Source organism: Argiope bruennichi, chromosome 10, assembly GCF_947563725.1.
Source record: "Argiope bruennichi chromosome 10, qqArgBrue1.1, whole genome shotgun sequence".
NCBI classification, from domain to species: Eukaryota; Metazoa; Arthropoda; class Arachnida; order Araneae; family Araneidae; genus Argiope; species Argiope bruennichi.
The window spans coordinates 62,387,912-62,412,787 of NC_079160.1; the positions used below are offsets into that span (position 1 = coordinate 62,387,912).

At 29.9% G+C, this 24,876-nt stretch overlaps 1 protein-coding gene across 1 annotated transcript in view; it reads left to right on the forward strand.

Moving 5' to 3' along the window:
• Positions 1 to 24,876, forward strand: part of LOC129988250 (uncharacterized) — a 39,214-nt gene that overhangs the window by 10,068 nt on the left and 4,270 nt on the right. Inside the window, exons 3-4 of the mRNA XM_056096431.1 lie at positions 15,852 to 16,144; positions 22,306 to 22,938. Of these exons, the coding sequence (XP_055952406.1) occupies positions 16,030 to 16,144; positions 22,306 to 22,938 (748 nt within the window). The 5' untranslated portion in view covers positions 15,852 to 16,029. The remainder of the gene's footprint in view (positions 1 to 15,851; positions 16,145 to 22,305; positions 22,939 to 24,876) is intronic.

Consider the following 24,876-nt stretch of genomic DNA (forward strand, 5'->3'; position numbering starts at 1 on the left):
AGAAAGAGCACCAGGAAACAAATTTTCGACATCAAATGAGAGTGTTGCGAATTGTGAAATTAAGAAATTTTAGTTTGAATATTGGCAACTTAAAAAGAAATTGTGAGCAACTATGAATTTATGTGTGTCACCGGAATTTTCAAAATTAGGTTTGGAAACAAATAACTTTAATAAAAATTGCTTAAAATATGGAATTTATAAAAATAGATTACTTCTAGAATTTTTTTTTCTTTATTCTAAATTGTTTATAAGTACTTAGTCGGAATTTATATGTTTTTATAAATATATTGGTTATAGTTAAACCTTTTGCACTTATTTAAAAATATGACTTGAGATTTGATTGGATCTCCTATTAAGTGCACATCTATTGGAAAGTTGGGTACTTCTTAACTATATTTGCATGCCTTTTAAAATCTAAAATAAAAGTTCATTTGAACGATTCCTGCATTCTTTTTAATTAATTTATTTTTTACTATATAATTCTGTCTAATAAAATCTTATACTGGAAATAATCTCTTTTTAAATTTTAATATACTTTTATAATGTGTCATAATAAAAATTGTTTTATAGCAGATTTAATTTTTGAATAAGTTTTTGAAGTAATGATACTGTACGTGAATTTGTGAGTCGTAACAATATTGATGACGCCTTTATCGGAATACTGTTAAATTATTTTTCAAAAATAATTCAAGAAGTTACCTAGATATAAAATATTTCATTGAATTTTTCCAAATAAATGGTTAACGATTCTTCAAACTTATTTCTTAATTTTTATAAATTTTTTTTCTTATGTTGTGTTTTATTAAAATTTAGCTTTTATCACAGCTTAAACTTTTATTTGCTATTATTTAACTTTCATTATTTTACTTTTTAACTTTTCATTTATATATATATATATATATATATATATATATATATATATATATATATATATATATATATAACTTTTGTTTAATTTGTATTAATTTATTATTAGCTTATGCTTTACTTTGCCGTTATATTTATTTTACTCGTATGAACTTTTTAAGTCGCGAGCGCGTCTTTTTGTAACAAATGAGACCTCGGAAAATTTTCTAAGCCTAAAAGGAGCTGCGAATTAAAAAAGAAAAGAAAAGAAAGGCGGGAGGGATAAATTCTAGTTCACACTGAATCTGAGAAGAAAAATTTAGAAACAGTTGCTCATTTTATCGATACACAGCAGATGATTGGACAAGTAGTAATTTTTGTATGATCTTGACCTTGAAAAGCAAATTCTACACGTTGCATCTTCGAGCAACCGCCTGTTGCGCACGCCACACACCCTTTATACACGCAATATTATCTCATCCACTATTAACGGTCATGGCGTAGTACAAATTTTAATATCCTGCTAGCAAACAGGCGTTTAAACTTGATCTTTTAAGCTGCAATTTATTAACAAAAGTGGAAGAAAACATGTTTTTCTTAATAGCCTTGATAAATTTCGTTGCGTATTGATACACGTATTGATATACATATAAAATCTATACTTATTTTTGGTTCTTGATAAAAAAAAATCAATTTAACTTCATCAAATTTCAATTTTGTAATTAATTTTTTATCGTCAAAGAGTTTTAATTTAAAATGAACCATTTACATTTAGAACACAATATGATTTTAATCGTTGAAAATAACAAAACTGGTGCTTCTGTTATCTTCACAGCTGTTTCTTTTAGAACATACAATTGAACTTGGCTGATTCAAAGTTAAAGGAGTCACAATACAAATTCGAAGTAAAAAAAAGGGTGGGGTCTAAAAGGAATAGAACAGGAGAAAACGAGCCTAGTTCTTACCTAGGCATAAAAAAATCACAATAGCATGCATGATTTCATCAATTATTAATTTTCTTTAAGAAATGGTTCAATATAATAATTTTTATCTAAGAATGTTTTAGCCTAAAAATGGTAATAACGATTTCATTAATTATTTTAAACTTTTATTTATTTAAAAGTCTAAATAAATAGTACACAATATATAAATCAACAGTAAGAAATTTTAATTATAATCATTATATTTTTTAAATATAAAATTTTTGAAATAATAATTTTGATTAATCAGTAATTGTAGTCGATAAATAATATAGAACATTTTGAATGCAACATTTATACAATATGCAGAGCACAAATCACATCCAAAATATTCTAAAACATCAATATGTGAAATTTTTAATATTAAATATTTAAATTTTAAGATAGTAAAAAAGTGGAATATGTTTCATTGTTTTTTTGCGTGGCAATGTATTTAGGTACAACGAACACAAAATAACAAATATTTTAACTAAAAAAATTGAATAAAATTTAAATAAAAAAGGAATATAAAAATAAAAGCAATTTATTGCAATTATTGCTTTCAAAATGACTCAAAACGATGTTTTAAGATCATGTTATTAGAAAATTTGAAAAACCTGATAAAAAATTCCAGTCTCCGACGAATTCGAACAAAAATCGTTCGAAGTAGACAAGTTCCACTATAATATTTTGAAAATTTTCAGAACACACTTATAACTGTTGTGCAATCAACTAATTATCTCTCTCTCAAAAAAAAAAAAAAAAAAAGAATTTCAACTTTTTTTAATGACCATTTATCTGTTGTTGTAATTTTTACAAATCCAACTTTCACATTATAAAAATATAATGACACATGAAAAATAAATATATATGTTTATATCTATTATCAATTATTGAACTCTAAATTTCTAAATTAGCAAGTTATTTTTTTATTTTAAAAATGTAGAAGTGACATCATGTGCTTTTGAAAACGTATTTAGGGATATATTTAAATGCGCCATTATCAAACTAATAATTAATGTTTCTGTATGCCAGAAAATTACTCGAAAAAAAAATCCAGACAGTTTTATTAACAGTTCCCTTTACGTCAGAAGTGAATGGTTTTGTGTCCCTCATTTGTAACTTCCGCATTTTGTGTGCGAATCATACTGTTAATTGACATATTTATGAATGCGTTTTCTGTTCCGACTTCCTGGTTTTGTCGTTTAAAAAAGAAAATTCGATAACAGAAGGATTTCAAAGTAACTAATGGTTATTGTCAGTAAGATGAACCTTAAACTTCGAGTCCTCTTATTATCTCTTCTGTTCTTTTCTCAAACGATGCAATTATTAAAAACTCTGCAAACATTACTCTTCTGCATTATTCTATAATTAAAGCATATATTTTGCTTGATCTTGTTATATATTTGCGATATTAACGACGAAATTTAATGATTTTCCGATTTCAAGTATCAATTTTCTGTGTTTTATGAAATGAAATACATGCATTTAATGAGATTTGTATAGTTTATTCTTTTGTAACATGCAATAGTTAAGTTGAAACGTTTTATTTTGTCGAATGTTTTGTCTCTTTCAGATCTGTTTTCTAAAAGTTAATGGAATTGACTTAATAATAATAGAAATTAGTGTAGCAGTGCCGTAACAAATAGGATGGGAGTTGGTTGTAAAAAGGTATTGTTATTTTAAGTAGCAGTTTTGATAGGCACGGTTGCCCATTCTAAGTACATACATTTTGTTATCTTGGTAAATGCTAACAATTCAGTTTATAAAACCAGATTTAAAAAAAAAAAACTTAAAATAAAATTATCTATCAAAACTATTTATTCGTACTAAATCGTTGCATTCGAGTATGGTTAGAATGATTTGAAATCGTAAAAAATTGCTCTTAAATATTTCATATACACACAATATGTTGTAAATTATTTATATATTGTACTTTGATATTAAATTTTAATTTTTATCTATTTTTTATAAAAATAAAATATTTGTTTACTTTATAAAGACTGTTAAATTATGTAACTAAATTATATAAATAATTTAAATAGTCTTACTTCTAACAAGAATTGAAATAAGAAATTGATAAGCCTATAATATTCATAATTTAGCATTTTTTTTTTTTCATTAAAAGGCTCAAAAATGCAATTTGAAAAAGATTAGTATATTTTTTGAAATTGTCTCTGCTTTTAGGTGCGAGCATATTATTTTTCTAATTGTTAGAAATCTCTAATGGAGATTAGAGTTTCGTAATAGATAAAGAATAAATACAGATTTTTGTAAATTTATCTGTGCATTTTTTTTAATTTTTTTTTTTTTTAATTTTGCAGAATAAATAAATAAAATTGATCTAAATTTCATTCGAAGCAAATAAAAAAAACTTTCTGCTGCATTGCTCTCTAAAAACAAAATTGTTAAATTTGGCATTATTTGCAAATAGAGAATGGCAACGCTATGCGAGACCATCTGCTCCTTTTAATGTATCGGATGGATAACTGCGTTGTTAAATTTTAAATGCCGCTGTATTAATGAGCTCTGTGATGTATTTTCAAAGATCTGCCATTTGCATGTTGTCAGTACCTCCAGCGGCCCCACCCGATTGACTTTTACCCACTGAACGCCTTCGGCTTACTTAATTAAAAATCTGAGTCAGCATGGCGTGTTAGTATATGGACAATAAGGACTTTCAATAAAGCTACAAAATGTCTTTGTTCTGCTTTCCGAAGTTTATGCCAATGATATGTACGGTGACAATACGTTCCAAACAAATTGAAGTAGTCCTGAATTTGACTAGTCAGTCATGTTGCCTCGAAAATAATGAATTATGAATTTCATCTTGATTCAGTGATTATTTTAGGCTTGAAAAGAATTCAATGAAAATAGTTTTTGAAATTACACTCGTATTTGTACATTAAAAAAATATAAAAAATTCAATTTTAATCGTTTTTTTTTTTTTTTTTTTGCTTTTTAGGCTTTAATTTATAATTATAAATATTATGGAAACTTGAATTTAATTTTTTTTTTTGCGGCTTCTCTATTAGGTGAAGACACTCGTAAGGATAATTAAAATATAAGAAAATCTTAAGACTGATTTATAATGAAGTTTTGAAAATATTAAAATAATCATTCTCATTAAAAAAACACTCTGTTTCTATCTTTACAAATATGAAACAAGTTCATTAAATAAAAGTTTGTTAAAATTATACGATTCCTCAAACATATCTGAAAGCATATCCCCCTCCTTTAGAAAAGACCTTATTTGTCAACCCTTAGATTCATTCTTTTATTTCAGATTGGAAATTGGGAAATACGGTCACCGTAGTTATATCAAATTCAATAACTATATGTATAATTGCATTTTCTTAAATCTATGCACACCTCGAATTATTCAATTTTGATATAAAACACTTGAACAAATGCGTAACAAGTTACCGTTATTTTGCTTTGAAATATCAAATTAATTCTAGTTTGACAAATATTAGCATAAAAATGCAAAGAAAAAAAACTAATATGGAAATTAGTGAATTTTACAATATTATGCTTTAATTATTGAACATTTCCTTAAATGAACAATTGAGCAAATGCGAAATAGCTTACCTTTATTTTGCTGTTAAATATCAAATTTGAATCTAGTTTGACAAATGTTTAAAAAAAAAATAAAATTTTGCTGGTCTGGAAACTTGTGAATTTTACAATATAATGCTTAAATTATGTATGTTTCCGTAAATAAAAAAATGCGCATATATATTTCATATGGATTTCTTAAATTTCTTACAAGTCTGTTTTCTAAACGAATTACGAATTCTAATTACACGATTTAAGTTTACGCTGCATTTTGAGAGAATAATATAGCACAGATAATAGAGAACTTGATATAAGCACTTTCATTCGCAGACGATTTTAATTCAAATGATAAAATTATTTTTCGTCTGCATCGTTTTCTAATGGGAATATTATCGTTTGTCATCTCAAATTTAGACCATCGCAACTCAATTTGCATAAAATTATTTCATTATTGTTTACCATAAAAACTTGAATAATCCGTTATTTTAGCCTTGAGATAGAAACCTGATTTTCCTGCTAAATTTATAACACTTAAAGTCATCTCACACGATGCGCTACGAAATATTTTTTTAAATGTGCGTCATTAAAATGATGCGTAAGGATTATTTTTTTTTCTTGAAGAATCCATTGAATGATACCAGTTGCGACATTATATCCTGACATTTAATGGAATGATTTATTCAGATTCATTTTGCGACTGCTATTTAAAAAAATCGAATTTCTTCTATTGAAATCTAGTTTGAATAGGATTTAAGAAAAAAGATAAGTGCATGAATTACTGTCAATTTCGTAAGTACAAAAAGAAAAGGTAAATGTTGAATAGTTAATGATAACTAATTAAAATCATATGTAATTATGTGATGAAAATCCTTAAGAAAATTCATGGCTCCATTATTTCTGATGTTATTCGATTTTCTTAGGGAATTGAAATAAATTTATGGCTCTTCTGTAAATTGAATTTAAATCTTTTCAAGTTTATATAAGATGTTTATAAAGTTCTTGCACGATGTAAAATGCTTTTAATTGATTGATAGAAAAAAAATTCCATGTATGTGCGGTTTTCTTTTTCTTCGGAGAATATAAAGTGAATTTTTCTATGAAATAATTTCAATATTGTCAGTTTAATACTAAGCGCACTTTATTAGTGTGATTCATTTCTGTGCACCAAACACCAAAATTACACCTGATTTTTTTTTATATTATCAAAAAATCTTATAAACAATTTAAATAATAGTTTAGTTTGGCTAAAGAAGCAATGCAAGAACTATTTTCGGAACGGATCTTGTAATTTTGAGTCGCGGCCAAATGAGATAAAAACGAACTGTTGTGTTTACCACAAAAGAACCTTTATTTACAAATACAAAGAGAATAAATTAAAATAATATATCTATTTGTCAGTGCTTCTCATATATCCAAGCAACGCTGTCTGACGTCCAGACAATGATGTAAATGCTTAACTCTCATCTGCTAATAATAGAGAGAGTTGTGAAATAGTTGAAGGAAGTGATAAAAAGATATAGTTTAGAAGGAAAAAAAAAATCCCTATTCGGATATTTTTTTTTTTTTTGCGAGTTAATTTGCAGCGAGATTTCGCTATCAATGCCATTACTGGTGGGTTTTTTTCCGGTGTACCAACCTGCAAAAACTAATACAGGAAAACCATGCTCATCATATGGCAGAAAAAAAAAAAGACATGATCGTGCGTCAAAAATGTAGAGGATGCGGTGGCCTGGTGATAAAATCTCGACTTAAGAGACCGGAGGTATCCAGGTTCGAGACCCGATTTCATAGAGAACCGCCATGCAAGCGGATCTGGTGCATGTTAAATCTATCGAGACTAAATGCTCTCCTGCTGGTGTGGAGCGGTGGCTTGGAGAGTTGGGTACCAGCTCAGGTATCGTCCTCGTCATTTGACCGAGGTTAGAAAAACATCTTAAAATAGCCCTAATGTTGCTTTAAAACAGGGCTTAATGTAACTGAAACTAAACTAAACCGGTAATCTAAAAGGGGCAACAATATAATGATTTGAGCAGCAATGGCAAAAAATTGTTACAAATATATTTGTAAAATAAGTCTTCATTATTAAATTTTTGTACTTTTTCACATTTTTCTTTTTTACTGAACTCCCTAGCAGTTTTTTTTTTTCTATTACAATGACGTGGTGAAGTTAAATGGTATTCGCTTTTTAATATTTACTTTTCATTTCTTTTGTAATTTCATTTAGCATTTTTTGACCTTAAAAACGTAAAATAACCTAATTACTGTCTTCTACAAAATGTGGCTCTTGGGATATCCCTACTGCCTCTCACATCATTAGTTAAAATGAATTGAGCTATATGACTGCATTATTGCCAAAGTGCCAGAAAGGCTAACATTCATGTTTGACGTGTTTATAAAATTTCTATATATGAGAAAAATAATATATCTGCGCCTTTAATGTGAATCCTTTTTCACACAAATTAATTAACTGCTGAATTAAAAAGTAATCAATGACATTATTGAAGATAATATTATTAAATTTATTCTGACAAAAAAAGATCAATTTAGTTAGAACCATTATTTTAAAATAAAAAATAAATAAATTTTGAAATTCTTTACATTTTTATAAAATGTTAAATTTTAAATATTTTTAGTTATTTTAAGTGATTTATTTTTTTAATTAATTAACTTTAAGCATATAAAATCGCTTCAAAATGAAAACGAAACTAAACACGTTCCCTCAGTTATCAAATTTTAAGGTTGACACTTTGAAAAAGTTACAACTATCTTTAAAACTATTTATGTGGTATAAAATCTAAAATTTGTTGTCAAATAAAAAAAAATGCACAAACTTTTTTAAATTTTATTATTTTTATTTTTAGAGTATTGTGTAACCTTAATTTAATTAAGACAAAACACTTCTACTTCAACTTCAACATTAAAGGTTTTTACTTAACTTAATATGTCTCTTTCCTTGAACCCCAATAAATTGCTCAATTAGCAAAAAGAGAGTGAATTCCTGAATTTAATTTGACGGTGGATATTTAACGTCCTATTTCTATGTTTAACACTCCTCGAGTAAAACCGCGGGACTTTGAACACAATTTTAAAACAATGGCCATAAGTTGGATGGAACTTAAATTATCATCAAATATATTAATATAATCACTAATCGACTTCAGCTGCTGCAATTTCTTTTTAAATGTCTCAACACATCCAAATAATTTATATTTCACATACATATTTAAATTTTATGCTAACATAGCCCATTTAATTTTTTTCATGCTTCAAAGCTGTTAATGAGTTTTATGATTAATGTCATCTAAACTAAATATAAATGACGTGTATTTATCATTTGAAATCATAACTAAATAGCATTTCTGTTTAGCTGGAAATTTTTCTTTTTCTTTTAAGAGGATGACAGGGAGAGAGAGAACTAAGATTTGATTTGATGATTTGATAACTTCTTCAAAAACCGAATCATAAATCCCACGGGATTTTCTTAGCAGGTGAACCAAATTGCTTGACACATAAATTTCCCGACCTTTCTGATGCAATTCACCTTGCAACTAAAAAGCTTTTCACACACAAGAAAAAGAAACAAAAATCCTAGCCCCTTTCTCTAAAAATATGCTCTCGTCCTGACCTTGGCCTCAGTACAAAATACACGAAAAAGACTAGCAGAAAGCTGCTTGCTCTTTCAGCATTTTCTATCACTATAGCAGGTGAACCAGAAGGCAACTGCCAGAAAGAGCAGATCTACTCCAGAGACAGCGGGGAGACATTTTTAAAATAGAGGAAATGTTCTGGCCATTTGGAGTATATTCAAAAATGCTGTCATACCTTTTGCGTAACACCTGTAATGGTGGTGTGTGGGCATTCTAATTATTGTCTCCACGCTAAATTTCAATTTTTATAGATTAAAGGTTATGGCTGAAATCATCTATTTCTATTGGATCTTTTCCAACTGCAGTGCATTTTTTTTAAAAAACCGTGGGTATTGGTGTATCAGCAGGTTGTAAAAGGAGGGCAGTGGTGGAGGGAGGGGAATGACTCGGATGTCTGAACTAGAGGTATCCGCAAAGATTGAATTTTAGAAGGTGTCAGTATTTTTAAGCTAAATACGACGATGAGAAGTTCCTTTATCATGGCTACACCGCTGTTAACAATAATACTCCATTTTTTAACATGATAATGAGTGGATGATGTAGTTTGTAATTTATTCTGTAATAATATCTGTTGTAATGCAGTTTGGATATTGCAAAAAAATTGTTCAAGGGGTCTTGAAGGCAGACCACTGGACGTACTAACGGTATGCTAGCTAATGCTACCAAATTTGGTGCGTAGTTATTTCATGAGTACTAGATGCTCGCAAAAAAAAAGTTTTTGAATATTTTATTTGGATTATTAATTAAAAGTTAAATGAAGCTTTAAAGATTTCCCCTCAACAATTGGGGGCAATCAATTTTTACACCACATTTTGGATAAAGTGGTTTGTTAATTTGTTTCGATCAGTATAAACGTATACCTAATCATATGAATTCGGTGGTAACGAACACCTGTTACTTGTTCTTTCCAAATATCTGCTAATGATTCAGAAATTAGCGCAAAAAAAATTAATACTATATCCAGTAGCAAATGATTATTTAACACTAGGTTTACAAAGGTGTCATTTTGACCCCTCTGAGAAAACTTTTCGTTAGTTTTCTTCAAGAAAATTATTGCTGTATATTATGAGAATATTTTAATTGATTTTTACTTACATTTATAAGACATATAATCACAATTATTATCATTTTCTTTCTTTAGTAGACCTAGATTAGATTTAGAAGATCTAGATTAGAAAATAAACACTTTTTTTGCTAAATAAACACAGAGGAACTGCCTTTTCATCACACCACCCCTCAACAAATATATTGAAATTATAAAAGTTTTTTCTACTTTAACTTCATAATAGATAGACATATTTATATTTTTTGTAATTAAATACCGAAAGGGGTCATTTTGACCCCTTAGGTAAAAATAGGTATATGCCAACTCATGTTAAACCTATTGTTAAGAAAAAAATAAGTCTGCTCTTATCTTTTCGTCACCTATTAATTCATTAAAGTCAGCTTTGGTATCAGTGCGAGCAAAATTTTCCTTAAATAAATGATCCATTGTCAGAAAGAAAACATTAATCCTAATATTAAATTTGTTTCTTAAGATATAGCAATACCAATTTGAAATGAGCCAACATTTTATTGATAAAAATAATAAAAAAGACTCGGATCATTTAGACCCTACTTATTTAACGAGACTGCGATGCGTTTGATATATTTTAATAAATGAAGATATATACTTTAATATACTGAAGGAACAATAAAATTCTAAAAAATGTCTTACAAATTGGTGAATCAAAGGTGTTCCTAATTATGCAACTGAATGAACTACCATATTTCATTGTGCCGAAAAATTGCTGCAGTTTTAGAGATGAAAGAGCAACGGTTGCCTAGCAATGCTGTGACACACTTTCTGGTATAAATAAAACGTTGCCTAGCAACAATCCAAGGATTTTTTTCTTTCTTTTTTTTTGTAAATGGAGGGGATAACATGAGCTTGTAACACAGAAAAACTAGCATATGTTTTCCGAGTATTCCAACCAAAAATACGATTTAATTTAATCAATAGGCAAACATGACTTTTATAATCATAAGATATATATAGGTCGGCGTACTTTCTGTAAGCTGCGACATGCACGATTAAGTATTATAGAAAATACCTTACAGTATGGATTGGTATATTCATCAAAAGTGATATTTGGCAAGCTATTTCTTGGGTAGTAGGTATTCATTTTGAAAAAGTTTTCAAAGTTTTAGCTAAATTTTTAATTAAAAATTGATCGAATTTTTACTTTATCCACGATGGCTTCGAAGCATGATACAAAAACCATTGTTTACATCTCTTAAAAATTAAAAGAATAAGTTTATCAAGAAAATCCATTTTATTTCCATACAGTTTTGCTGTAATTTTATTAAAATCCTCAAAATGTTTTACAACAGTATTTATTATTGCTTTGTTTACTGGATTTATACTCAAGCAAGTTGCGATGATAATAAGTGCAATTTTTGTGTGCTATGTAACACATAAATAATATTGTACTGTAAATTTTAAAAATAAAGTAATTATAATCGAATCAAGCAAAAGGCATTATCATATTACAGTGGTTATGATTAGAGATTCCTTAAATATAGAATAATAATAATAATAATAAATTAAAAATGAAATCTACGATCGCAAATTTCAAGTTATCATGTGAGAACATTATTATTTTTTAAGTCTTTATTTGTCTTAATTAATTTAAGTCATTAACCAGTTTAAACCGGTTTGAAACAATCAGGAGACTTTTCTATCGGTCTCTATCTCTGTATATATATATATATATATATATATATATATAATTTTTTCTCGACCGACTTTGATATGAAAAAAACCCATCGTTTTATAAAATATCGACGCATGTGTAATCTGATAGTCTCGTGATTGTTTCAAACCGGTTTAAACTGGTTAAATAAATTAATTAAGGCAATTCGTAAGAATCAGAGAATGAATAATTTGGAAATCAAGTTGTAACTGTAGTTGGCGATAAATCGCCAAATGTGACAACCTGCTGCCTTATTTTCTAATAAACCTAAAAGCGAAAAATTTATACCTCAAAAGCGATAAATCGCCAATTTGTTGCCTACACATTTCGAGGCTTCAACAATTTGTTGCCTACGCATTTTGAGGCTTCAAAAACCTCAAACCAAAACAACTCACATGATAAAAAAAACCTTTTAATCTTAAGTCTTTTTTTTAGCCCTGTGGAAATGATATTATATTTATAGAAATGATATTATTTAGAAATATTTATTATAAGTAAAATTATTTGACTGGTAAGGAGAAAATAAAGAGTTCCTTTTATAATTCAGAAGGAAAGCTTTGGGGGGTTTATGATTACAATAAACCATCTTTTTAATGAATTAGTTGGGTTGTAAAGATAGTGTGTAAAATTGGAAGTTCATTTACATAGTAAATTATGTTACAAACAATGTTTAAAATAGAATATTATTCAAGAAATTGAGCGCCTAATGTAAAATTGCTGTATTTAATGTGCAATCTAAACAAATAATTGAATATTTATTTACATTCGTGGATTAGAAGGGTGGTTACAAATCTCAAACAAAAAAAATCTCAAAGGGTCTGTGACTTTAGATTTTGTATTTGCTTTTTTACCAATTCGAATAATTTACCAATTCGAATAACATGTTTTCTAAAATGCTTCGAAGTTAATACTAAAGCTTTGATGAAAGTAAAACTGAAAGTTAAATATTAATATATAATCTCCTTTGTTTGCTCTGTTGCAAACTCAGTAAAATAGAAAATGCAGATGACTTGAGGTTGTTACGTTATTTCAATCACTGCATAATCGTTAAGTAATCAACTGTTGCGTTATTTCAATCCCTGTATAATCGTTAAATAATGAACTGTTGCATTATTTCAATTACTACATAATCGTTCAGTAATCAACTGTTGTGTTATTTCAATCACTGCATAATCGTTAAGTAATCAACTGTTGCGTTATTTCAATCCCTGCGTAATCGTTAAGTAATCAACTGTTGCGTTATTTCGATCCCTGCATAATCGTTAAATAATCAATTGTTGCATTATTTCAATTACTACATAATCGTTGAGTAATCAACTGTTGTGTTATTTCAATTACTGCATAATCGTTAAATAATCAATTGTTGCGTTATTTCTTGATGTTTATTCTAACATTTACATTTATGTTCTCCATCTGGAACTTATATTTGCAATTTGTTATCGCATAATTTATGTAAAATTAATGTCGAAATAATTTAAATCAGTGAAAAGAATTTTAATTCTTAAGAGTTAGTTGCTTATAAAAAATAAATTGTATTTGGCTATAAACAATGCTCTCTTTTTATTGTATAAAACTCAAAAATTGCATCGAAATGCTGACTAAACCATTCAATGAACCGATCAAAATTTTTCAGACAAAAAAAATGCACACGCCTTTAAAATTTTCAGCTGCTGAATCGCGAAATAACATAATACATGAATTCTACCACAGTCTATCCCCATACCATCTTTCCAAATTTAGCATATCGAAGGACCATCCTCACTACAAAACGCGCCTTGTTCCTTTTTCCGTTGCTACCAGGCTGGTAACCGTTTTCCCCAACGGCTATTCGGGGATGTGAGAGGTGGGGACTCAATCGATAATCTAACGAACTACCTACCCTACCTACACCGGCTGACATGCGATGCTTTTGCAGAGCATTACATTTCTTCGGTCGAAATCGGGATTAACGGAACTACCAGCTGAGTAAGAATAACTAATGAAGGAAAATGGGATTATGTCAGATTTATGCACGCACAGCAGTTTTGTCTGTTTATATAAATATATATATGTATGTATGTATGTGTGTGTGTCTATATATATATACACATACACAATGGAAACTGGCTAATTTGAAACTAATGAGAAAACAATGATGTTTGAACCAAAAGTCTCTTAAGAAAATTAGAAAAATTGGATTTAAAAATAGTCACAACAAGAGTAAAAATTTTAATTTTACTCATGATAAATAAAATTTTAAACCAAAAATGGCAGTAAGGATATATATTTTTAAAATTCAACTGTTTTGAGAAATAAATCTGAATAAAAAAGATCAATATATTTAATAAATAAACAGTCAGAAATTTGAATGCATTAATGAAAATGATTATTAATTAGTATTTTTTTTTATTAGTGAAGAAAAAAAAAATGAACTTCAAAGATCATAATTAAAAAAAAAAGTGTATAGATAACTTCGAATGAAACGAGCGTAAAATAAATTTTCATTTACACATAATATATTTGAATTTTTTTAGAGAACCAGGCATTTTTTTAATTCCTTTTTATTTCAATATAGTCTTAGAATGCATTACAGGATGATTTCCGGAATCATAAGAGACTAACATATTTTTTAATTAAAAAAACAACTCAGAGTTGAAAACAGTTTTTAGTTATGACTTCGAATTAAACAAAATAAATTGGAATTATAGACAATGATATTTTAACATTGTAATAATAGTTTCAAGAAACAGAAAAAAAAAAATCGAATTTAAAAAAAGTCCAGTTAGTTAAATTCCATAATAGGGTGTTATTTTATTTATTTATTTATTTATTTTGTAAAGGAATGAAATCTTTATGTTCCCCCAAGTTTGTTGAAAAATAAAAGAGAAAAATATTTTTGTTTGTTGTATCTTATGAAATATTCATAACAGTAAGTTATTTTAAGCTAGGAACAATCTCAAAATTAAAAAAAGCATTTAGAGATCCAGGAAAACTGAAAAACAAATTTTGAATGATTTTGGAACAGTTATCATTCTTTGACCGTCTGCAAAAGCTATGGAATAGGCAAAATCCATCTAATGCTATTAATATTACAAATTTGTTGTTTTACTTATGCAACATAGATGCGCAGAAATCTTCTACTTTATTAAGATTCCAAATTTATGCAATAAATAAATAGAAAAAAATAAATAAAAAATAATAAAAGATTGATTAACTTACAATACAACCTCGTGACGAACTTTGTATTAGAGTATTTAGATTTACCTGTATTTTTTTTTTATCGTTTTGTTAAAAGTTTATTTAAAATAAATAAAAAAAAATTATACTGAAAGGCTGAAATCATTTCTGTTGAAGATATATAATATGATTTTGAAGATATATAATTTGATTATTTTTTGTTGGGGAAGAGAAAGGAAAACTTGTGTAGCGTATTAAAGAGTTTAATCCGGCTCTGCTCATGTGTCTGCTTGTCCTTGTGTATGTAAACACATTACCTAAAAAACAAATTCGTTGAATTAAAAGTTGCACAGGATTTTGCCGCCAAGATTATAACTCTGAATCAAATTTTGAATTAATTTTATCAAGCGAGTTACTGCCTGTCCATCTGTCTATTCCTGCATATGTGTAATATCGAAGTGGAAGTGGTGTCTAGAGCACAAATGTTTTTCCCTCATATCTTTAGCCTAGACTATAGTTTAACAAATATAAATGGAGTCAGGGACATGGTTTTATTTATTTATCTTTTTTGCCTTAGTACCGGCTATTAAAACAGTGATATAAATGTACTAATAATATTTCATTTCGATGGTGTACCCTACAATTTTAGTCCAGGGTCCCTGTGTACTTCGATAGCCATGTCATTATGTTCATGAATGCGAAAATTAATAAACACAATTAACTAGATAAATGTAAAAATATCTCAGGGAAGTAAAGGAAACTACATTGGACAAATTCTTGCTTTTGTATTTAAAAAATAAAAATCTTTTCACTGAATCTGTTTGAATATACTCGGCAATTCATCTTCTAGTTTGATTATTGTGAGAGTAACATATTTTTAAGTAATAAAAGCTGAAATAAGCAAAACGAGATACTTTCATCATTAATAAAATACTTGATTTTCATTTCAGATCATATAAGTACAAATCCTTCCGTTACTTCCCAAGCCATCAACTTCTCCATCATCATTCTTCCAAGAACTCGATTCTGAGTCGATTTCATCACTGGAGCTTATAACTGCTGCGAACCAATCTTCGTTTCTTCACAAAACACAGTACTAAGAAGAATCCGAGTCCATTACTATCCACCATGCTGAGGGCATTAGCAAGCTACTTCTTCGGCGGAATAGAGGACGAAACGCCTGAAGCACCCATTGAATGTGAAACTCGAGAAGTTAATGACTGGTTAGTGGTCAACTTGCCTGGTAAGTATAGGACTTCCTAAGCGTTGTGATTTGACATTTATTGTTGCAGATTTGAACCTCTCAAACTATGGATCATGACCCTCAAATGATATCATACTAGAGTGCAGGGACGAGGAAATGAATGTTTCAGGTGTCAATCTTTAAGGCGTAGAAAAATATCGAATATACAAATAATATCAATAGGGATAGTTGTATTTGACAGTATAGAGAAAATTATCGCGCTTACATTGAGATAATAATGAATTTGGGGGGGTTTCAGGTTTCAATCTTTAAGGCGTAGAAAAATATCGAATATACAAATAATATCAATAGGGATAGTTGTATTTGACAATATAGAGAAAATTATCGGGCGTACATTGAGATAATAATGAATTTGGGGGGTTTCAGGTTCCAATCTTTAAGGCGTAGAAAAATATCGAATACACAAATAATATCAATAGGGATAGTTGTATTTGACAATATAGAGAAAATTATCGGGCGTACATTGAGTTAATAATGAATTTGGAGGGTTTCAGGTTCCAATCTTTAAGGCGTAGAAAAATATAGAATATACAAATAATATCAATAGGGATAGTTGTATTTGACAGTATAGAGAAAATTACCGTTCGTACATTGAGATAATAATGAATATGATCCTAAAAATTACGAGGATAAAAAGAAAATATTAACAATGTGAGAAGAAAAATAGAAAAAGTTAAAAGTTTCAGAAGTTATTGAGGGGACTTATCATAACTATGAAATCAGTAATTTATAGTGAAAGAAAAACAAAAGAAACACTTTAAATACAATATTTTGAAGCGAATATTTTTATACAGTGAAAATTTTTAGTGAATATATACAGTGAATTTTTTATATACTGACCGAGAAACGCTTGACTGTTTAACACGCAAACATGATCATTTCAGATCACATATTTTAAGTTACTAACTATATAAAAATATCTAGAAAGTGGAAGGAAGAAGTGATCTAATTTGGGGGGGGGGAGAAAACACTTATGTTTGCTCAAAGTATATTTATAGGACTTCTTAAGCTTAATTAACTTGTAGTCCTCTTACTGCTGAAAATACTTTTCACAATACTTTTGGTAAATATTTTGGATTGTTGTGTGTTACGGTTTCGTAGACATCATTTCTAGGACGATATTAGCTCTTATTGTTGTTTTTTTTTCTTTTGCTGCTATAAAATTATTGACAGAATCTATTAAAATAACATTAATGCGGAGCTTTCACTGCGAGGCTTTTATTGTTGAGAAAACTTTTGAATGGAAATGCGATTTTCCACCGTCCCTTTGTTATGAGATGATGAAAAATCACATCTTCCTTTTATATTATTTTCCTTTTTTCATGCAAATTTCCATTTTAATGTTAAATATGTTTATGGATGAATCAATTTTTCATCCTAATTTTCTTTATAAAATAGAATAAATTTTGCAGATTTGACAGCTGGTAGAGATTTGCAATATAGTGATTTCGTATATAAAGCTGAAGTTTTCATCTATAATGATAATTTTATGCATAACACAGATGCTTAAATATTTTTTAATGCAAATTAGACTATTTGTCGATAAACTCCTATATTTAAGGCATAGAATATTTTGACAATGGTTTTTATTTCCATTTCATCAGGTAAATATACTTGAAGTTTGGAAATAAATCCTATAAAAATTCAAATGCCGGATTTCTGCTTTTAATTTGTCCTAATTGTGTTCAAACTATTTCTTATAACGAACACTCTGTAATATTTTAGCAGTTCAGTAAGATGTATGAGAAAAAAAAAAAGAATTAAAATAGTATGCAGCATTTTAAATTTAACTTTCTATAAAATGATACATCTAACTTACTAATTGAAAAATAAAGGAAAATGTATGGAAAATTGTTTGATTATTGCTACCAAATTCGGTACTTTTAAAGAGAGGAGGGGGGGGGGGGTGTAATGTAAATACAAAATTATTTTTTAAAACTTAACTAAAATTTTAATTAATGAAAAATGAAGCGAAATTTTTTGAGATAACTCAAAATATTCGCCATAATGATACAAAACTGATTTTTACACTATTTAAAAAAATTGCCTTTATAATGACACCAATTTAATTTTTATTTTCTTGTATACTTGATATGGAGAAAGCATTGCAATCTTCAAAAAATTCGAATTCCAGATTTTGATGAATCTCCATGTTTTGGATCTCCCCGCGTTCGAAAATGCATTTTTGGGAAATGTCTGTCTATGACAAAGACAACTCAGAAATGTTTGGAGCTAAACGGGTGATATTTGGCATACTGTTTTTATACCAAATTTGTAGACTTCTCTCAAATTTTGAGTAAAATCCGATCAAAGAAAGTCTTGTCTGTCTGCCCGGCTGTTGGAATGTAAGTTCACCTGATAATTACGGAGAATGAGAAAAGCTAGTTAGATAAGATTTGGTACACACATTTAACATCCATAATTTATCAAATTTTGAACTAAATTCAAAAAAGGTTTGCATGTCTGTCGGTCTGTACTTTTAGAAATGCGTAAAAATAATAACTCGGAATTGCAATGGTTTAAATATATCAAATTTGGTACGTGGTTTTCTGACTACAAGTGTAAAATCTTTGTTTTTATCGGTTCAGGGAAAAGCTTCTAAAACACAAATTCGACTTTAGGATCCTATTAACCCCTATCAAGGATTAATCGCCAAACTGGCCAAGGATGACACGAAAAATTCACTAAAAATGCTAACCTCACCAAAAGTTAATATTTCGTAACTATTGTGCGCTAATGCCATATAAAGCATTCTCTGGGATAACACCTTTATTAAAGAGTATTCGAAAAAGTTTTGTGGAGACCAATGGTTTTAATTCTGAATTTTGATAATTTATGCAAAACAGTTTTTGCACAATTTTCAAAAATAGGTTCCAGTATTGTCCCCAAATTCAAACTATTTTTATTGTTTCGTCAAATATTTAATCGCTTGATTTCTTTCCCTTGTTGAAAATAAAGGAAGATTTTACTAAATTTTCTGCTAAGTTTTTGTCTAAGCTATCAGAAAATGAAATTATAGTATTGCAAAATAAATAAATAAAGATATAAAGAATGACGCGCAATATAAAACAATTACTCATATATTTTAAATGGAATTATATCATTGGACTCAATTCAACTCCATTAGGAAGATTTATGTACGCAATGGACAGAACAAATGCAAAAGTGTTAAAATAAGGTGGTTTTAATATCTGTTATAAGTCGATATTTAAAAATACTTTGGCGACGAAATCATGAACACCAACTTATTACATAAGAGATTAAATTTAAACACAACTACTATTATTGGTAGCCAAAGGCGGCTGGAAAGTATTAAAAATAACGTATTTAACTCCACTGATATAGTGTAGTGGCATTATCTTGTCTTTGATAAAATAAATACACTAAAAGAATTAATCATACTGCTGTGTAGTCCAGGTATCTGGGTAAATATCTGTAAAAATAATATTCATCGAAGAATTTTAGTTATTAGATATATGAGCTAAAACTATACTGAAAAAAGAATTGATTTTTTTTCCTTTAAAAGTATTTTACCATTATCGATTGCATTGATGGAACTCAAAATTCTTTTATATTTGAAGAGGGCGCGGGATCATATCATTAGAACAACCCATTTTCAGTGCCGTCGTATTGGTCGGACGTAGCATATCGCTTCAATTTTGTTGATAACAGGTTTTAAAAATGTGAAGTTTGGCCTATTACTCATCTTGTATTCAACTACCATTCATGGGCTGGTATGGGCCGCGGTGGCCTGGTGGTAAGGTCTCGGCTAGTGAGCTGTATTGTTTCAGGTTCGAGAAGGTTCCACCGAAAAACCCTCGTGTAAGGGGGCCTGTTGCACGTTAAATCCGTCATGCCAAACGTCCTCCCGCAGGTGTGGTGTGGCGTGGAGAGGGGGGTGCCAGCTTAGGTGCCGTCCTCGTCTTCTGACCGCGGTTCAAAATGACGAGGTCCGTCCCCAAATAGCCCTAGTGTTGCTTTACAACGGGACGTTAATATAACTAAACTAAACTAAAACTCATGAGCTAGTATTTGAAGTTAAGAATGAAGGAATCCAGTTAGCATAGTGAAAATAATTCACGCATTCCTATATTTACTTGAATTTTTATTTGATATCAATCGCCTTTGGCGATCAGCTGGTTCGCTTACAATATTGCTTTTATTTACTTTCAGTTAAATCTCCTACGCATTACTTAATCAATGAGAAAGGGAAAGATAATTAGTATCAATACGTGAAATGACTCCATTGTGAAGTCTGTCTGTTTCATATCCAAACACAGAACATTTCGCAATTCTGTACAAACTTTATTTATTTTCTTTTCTCTTTTACTTTCTCGTATATAAAGCATATAAACAGTGAATATTGCAATCGTAAAAAATTCCAACTCGATATTTTGTCGAATTTTTACGTTTCAAACTTCCCTGAGTCCGCGAAACACATTTTGAGGATTAAGTCTGTCTGTAATAAAATTTTGATTCAAAACTACAGTTTTAACTAAATTTTACTTATTTAAGTCATCGCGTTTTTTGAATTATCACTTTTATAACTATGCGAGAACTCAAGCCAACAAATGGGCAATCCCTTAGCAATTCAAAATTGAGTAAGGCTCTTTATTTTAGATGCTAAAACTATGTACCAAATTTCATTTTTCCAAGTCACTGCGTTTTCATGTTATCTCGTTTACACGTATGCATCGTGGGCCGTGGTGGTAAGGTCTCGGCTTGTGGGCCGTAGGGTTTCAGGTTCGAGACCCCATTCCACCGAAGAACCGCCGTGTAAGGGAGTCTGTTGCACAATAAATCCGTCAGGGCCAAACGTCCTCCCGTTGATGTGGTGTGTTGCGGAGAGGGGGGTGCCAGCTGAGGTGTCGTCCTCTTCATCTGAGCGTGGTTCAAAATGACGAGGTCCGTCCCAATATACCCTAGTGTTGCTTTAAAATGGGACGTTAATATAACGAAACGAAAACACGTATGCGAAAGCACAGACCGCCAAATGGCCAATTCCTTCACGGATTCGGTTCAAAATTTGATACGGATTTATACTTAAGATACTAAATCTATGCCCTAAATTAAATCCGTCCAATTCTTTGTTTTGTAGTTAGCCTGCTTATTTGTACTCGGACATCCAGACAGACTGATTTCCTATAAACGGATTTCGTTCAGAACTTGATACAAATTTACAGATTTGCTGTAGAACCTTCATGCTAAATTTCATCCGTCTAGCTTAAAGTGTTTTTGATTTATTGTGTTCATAAACAAACATAATTCCAAAAATGTGCTTTTCAATCTCGATTTGGCTTTTCGGTCTCGAAGGTGTGAAACGTGGAAATTCCTTAAAATTTCGAGGTCGAAGTTTATCGTATCGAGTACTTTTTCTCTATATATTTTGTGTACGAGAAATTTAAAAAAAAGTGGTTGGTTTCAAACAAATAGATAAATAATTACGATGTTCTGAGCCTGTCATTCAAAAATATGATGAGATTTTGTGGTTATCGTGCAGTGCAGTTAGCAGTGTCAGTCCTTTTAATCCTACAGTGCATTGTGCAGCTGTAGTGAATTTGGCTACACAATTTCAATTCCATTTGTAAACTTCATATGACCGTTCCAAAGTGCAACAATGAGCGTTTGGAAATCCTATTTTTAAATACTTTTTCATGAATATTTGTAGAAAAGATCGATATATGACTATAACGGTACAAGAATTAGATTGAAACAGAGAACTTGAAAAAATATCAAGATGGCTATTGTATGAATAGTTCTACCTATAAAAATATTATTATTATTTGCATTATAAAAAAATATATTGATAAAAAGGGTTTTTTATTTTTATCACAGAAATGTTATTGTATGATTTGTGTCGTGGGAATTATTTAATTTATAGTTCAGCAAATTTGCCCATTTGGATTTTTTTTTTTTTTCATTTTGAAAAAAAAAATGATTAAATTTTTTTAAAAATAATTTTCTTAAATTATATGCAACTACTCAAAATACATATACTTTTGTTGTAAAAAAAAAAAAAATTAAAAATCATGCATTCTATGGTTAATTATCTGAAGAAGTTGTCTATATTGTTTTTATATTCTTTGAATGATTTCTTTCATTATCCAACTAATTGCAATTTTTTCCCCCTTTAAATATAGACCAAAACAAGGACAGCATAAACTTAAATGATGATGATGACGACGAAGACACTTATGAGATTGATGATGAAGATATTAAGAATGTAATGGATGACGATGACGATGCGATAGAGGTGGATGCATCCGATCTGAACGAGATGGACTCAGACGAGGACGATATTCTCTTGTCCCTATCATTTTTAATGATGCCTCCTGATGCTGAAAATCTTTCCTCTGAACTTTCAAACGATCAGTCCAGTTTTGAAAACAGGGTCTTAAAGAAATCACACTACCAGGGTCCATTCGTCCCACTCAACCGACGTCATCAAGCGTATTTCGAAGAGAACGTAAACTATAGCAGCATAGTTCTGGTTAGTAGTAAGCTACTTGAGGCCGTGGGGAGATCACTAAAATACTTTGAAGATATTCAAAAACTCGAAGGCAAACCGGCCATCCAAAAGAATGAGCTTCTTGAGGAAGATGTGTTGGATCTGTTCAGCATCGCCACGCGTCAGCGGACGAAGCGAAATGACATTGTGAACGAATTTGAAAGAAAGGACAAAGTAAATGTACAAGTACTGGAAATTTCATCCCCACCTATGTATTCAAAGAATTATGTGAACCATCGTCATCCAGAAAAAGTTCTAAACTATGGTAAGATCGTGATTAATTTCTTTCTTCATTAACAACTAAAAATGCACGGAATATGCTAATTTATTTGAGAATTAATAATAAAATGAGTAGCTGATCGGTAAAAGTTGTTCTGCCGTATAAATTATTTCTAGTGAATATTTTGGTTGTTAATTAAAAAATAACGAATGCATTGTAAGTGTGTGGAAATGGGATCTATGACAGTAAGAGGAATGGAGCGCTGTAAACGATGATCGCCAATTAAAAAAAAAGAAAAAAAAAACATTCATTTTCTCAATACAGTGTATTTTATTAACATAACGAACATATACATTGTCTGATCTCTTAAAAGTTAAACATAAAGGGAAAAAAGTAATATATTTTTTATCCTAAAGTATAAAAATGAAATAAAGAAAACCCATATTCATTTCGAAGAACAATTGAGTGTATGATATTTTTTGTCAGTCCGTAACACCCCATAAGCAACACCGCAGATACAACCAATTCAATAATATTGTGGGCCAAAGTTACAGAAGTTATGAAACAATGGTTTGGGAAGATATCTCTTTTGGCGTCACACTGATTTGTATGTGTTCTATGGAAGAAAACTATACATGGTATGAGATAGCGAGACAAGGCCCTTGATCCATAGGTCTACCCATATGCCGCTATTATTGGTTATGATTTTCTTCTGATGATCGACAATGCTTGACCGCACCGAGCACGGCTTATCGAGGATTAATTTGAGGGTCACAGTATGGAGTGAAGGAATGGATAGCTCAATCGCTAGTCTTGAAAATGATAGAGCATCTTTGGGAGACAGATTGCTATTTTAAGGTCTCTCCCAAGGTCATTAGAGCTGGAGCAAAAATTACACTGCGTTTGTTCTTCTTTTCCCATTTCGGTGTCCGACAACTTAATTCTTAGCATGGGTGCTCGATGCCGGCAATGCATTGCAGATAGGGGTGGACGCATTCCTTATAAGAACCCATTTTTGTTATGTTTCCCCCACATTTTTCCACATAAAACTGTAATGTATTGTTTTCTCCAAAAATGGAATGATCTGCCAATAGCGCCTGTGCTAGTTGTAAATCATGTATGTGTTGAGCCTAAGAAAGCTTCTCTATCACATTCATTAAAGAAATGTTTAAAGCATATTTCCTCCAAAGTTCTTGTTTCTAGGTCGATTAATTTTCAAATTAGACACAAACAAATAGGTAGTACCTTAGCTTTTGGAGGCCAGTGTATATCAAAATTGCAATCACCCAGTTATTCAATCGATGATAAAATAAATACTAATAGCAACTTTACTTGTCTGCGTCGATGAAACACTTCAAGTTCTATTAACTGGAACTATATCTTTTAATAATGGATGACGGTCCTTGTTGCCACTATCGTAATTGTGCCGAAAAATGAAAATCTATGGATTAAATTTTTATATTAGTTATTAATTTCAATGTATGAGCAAGAGAAAATTTAAAAGGTTACCGAGGTGAGATTAAATAGAACAAATAATATGAACAGACTAAATTGATTTTATATTTTCATTTTATCGATATTTGGGCCAGAAAATCGCAATATTATCAGGTAGCACCAAAAGTATGGAGAAACACGCTGGTTATTATGTGTAATAGTGCAATATGCAGACATAAAATGTCCTTTCAAACTAATTGTAATCTGCCTTTTTCACGCTCTATGCATTACATTTGCAAGCATATTTGTCAATGTACGCAAGCTCGTTCATAATAAATATGAGATGTGGCATTATTGGTTGAAATCTAATAATAGTGTTACAAACCTACAATTCTGCTTCCCAGCACAGTTGGTTCCATCATCAGAAAGACAGTTTTACAGTCATCTGTATTGGACGGAGTCCGGGTGTCGCGTCGGAGGTACTAGAGCTTGGCGACAAACTTGGCGATCATTTGGCGACTTTGACGCCAAAATAGATTATACCCGAAA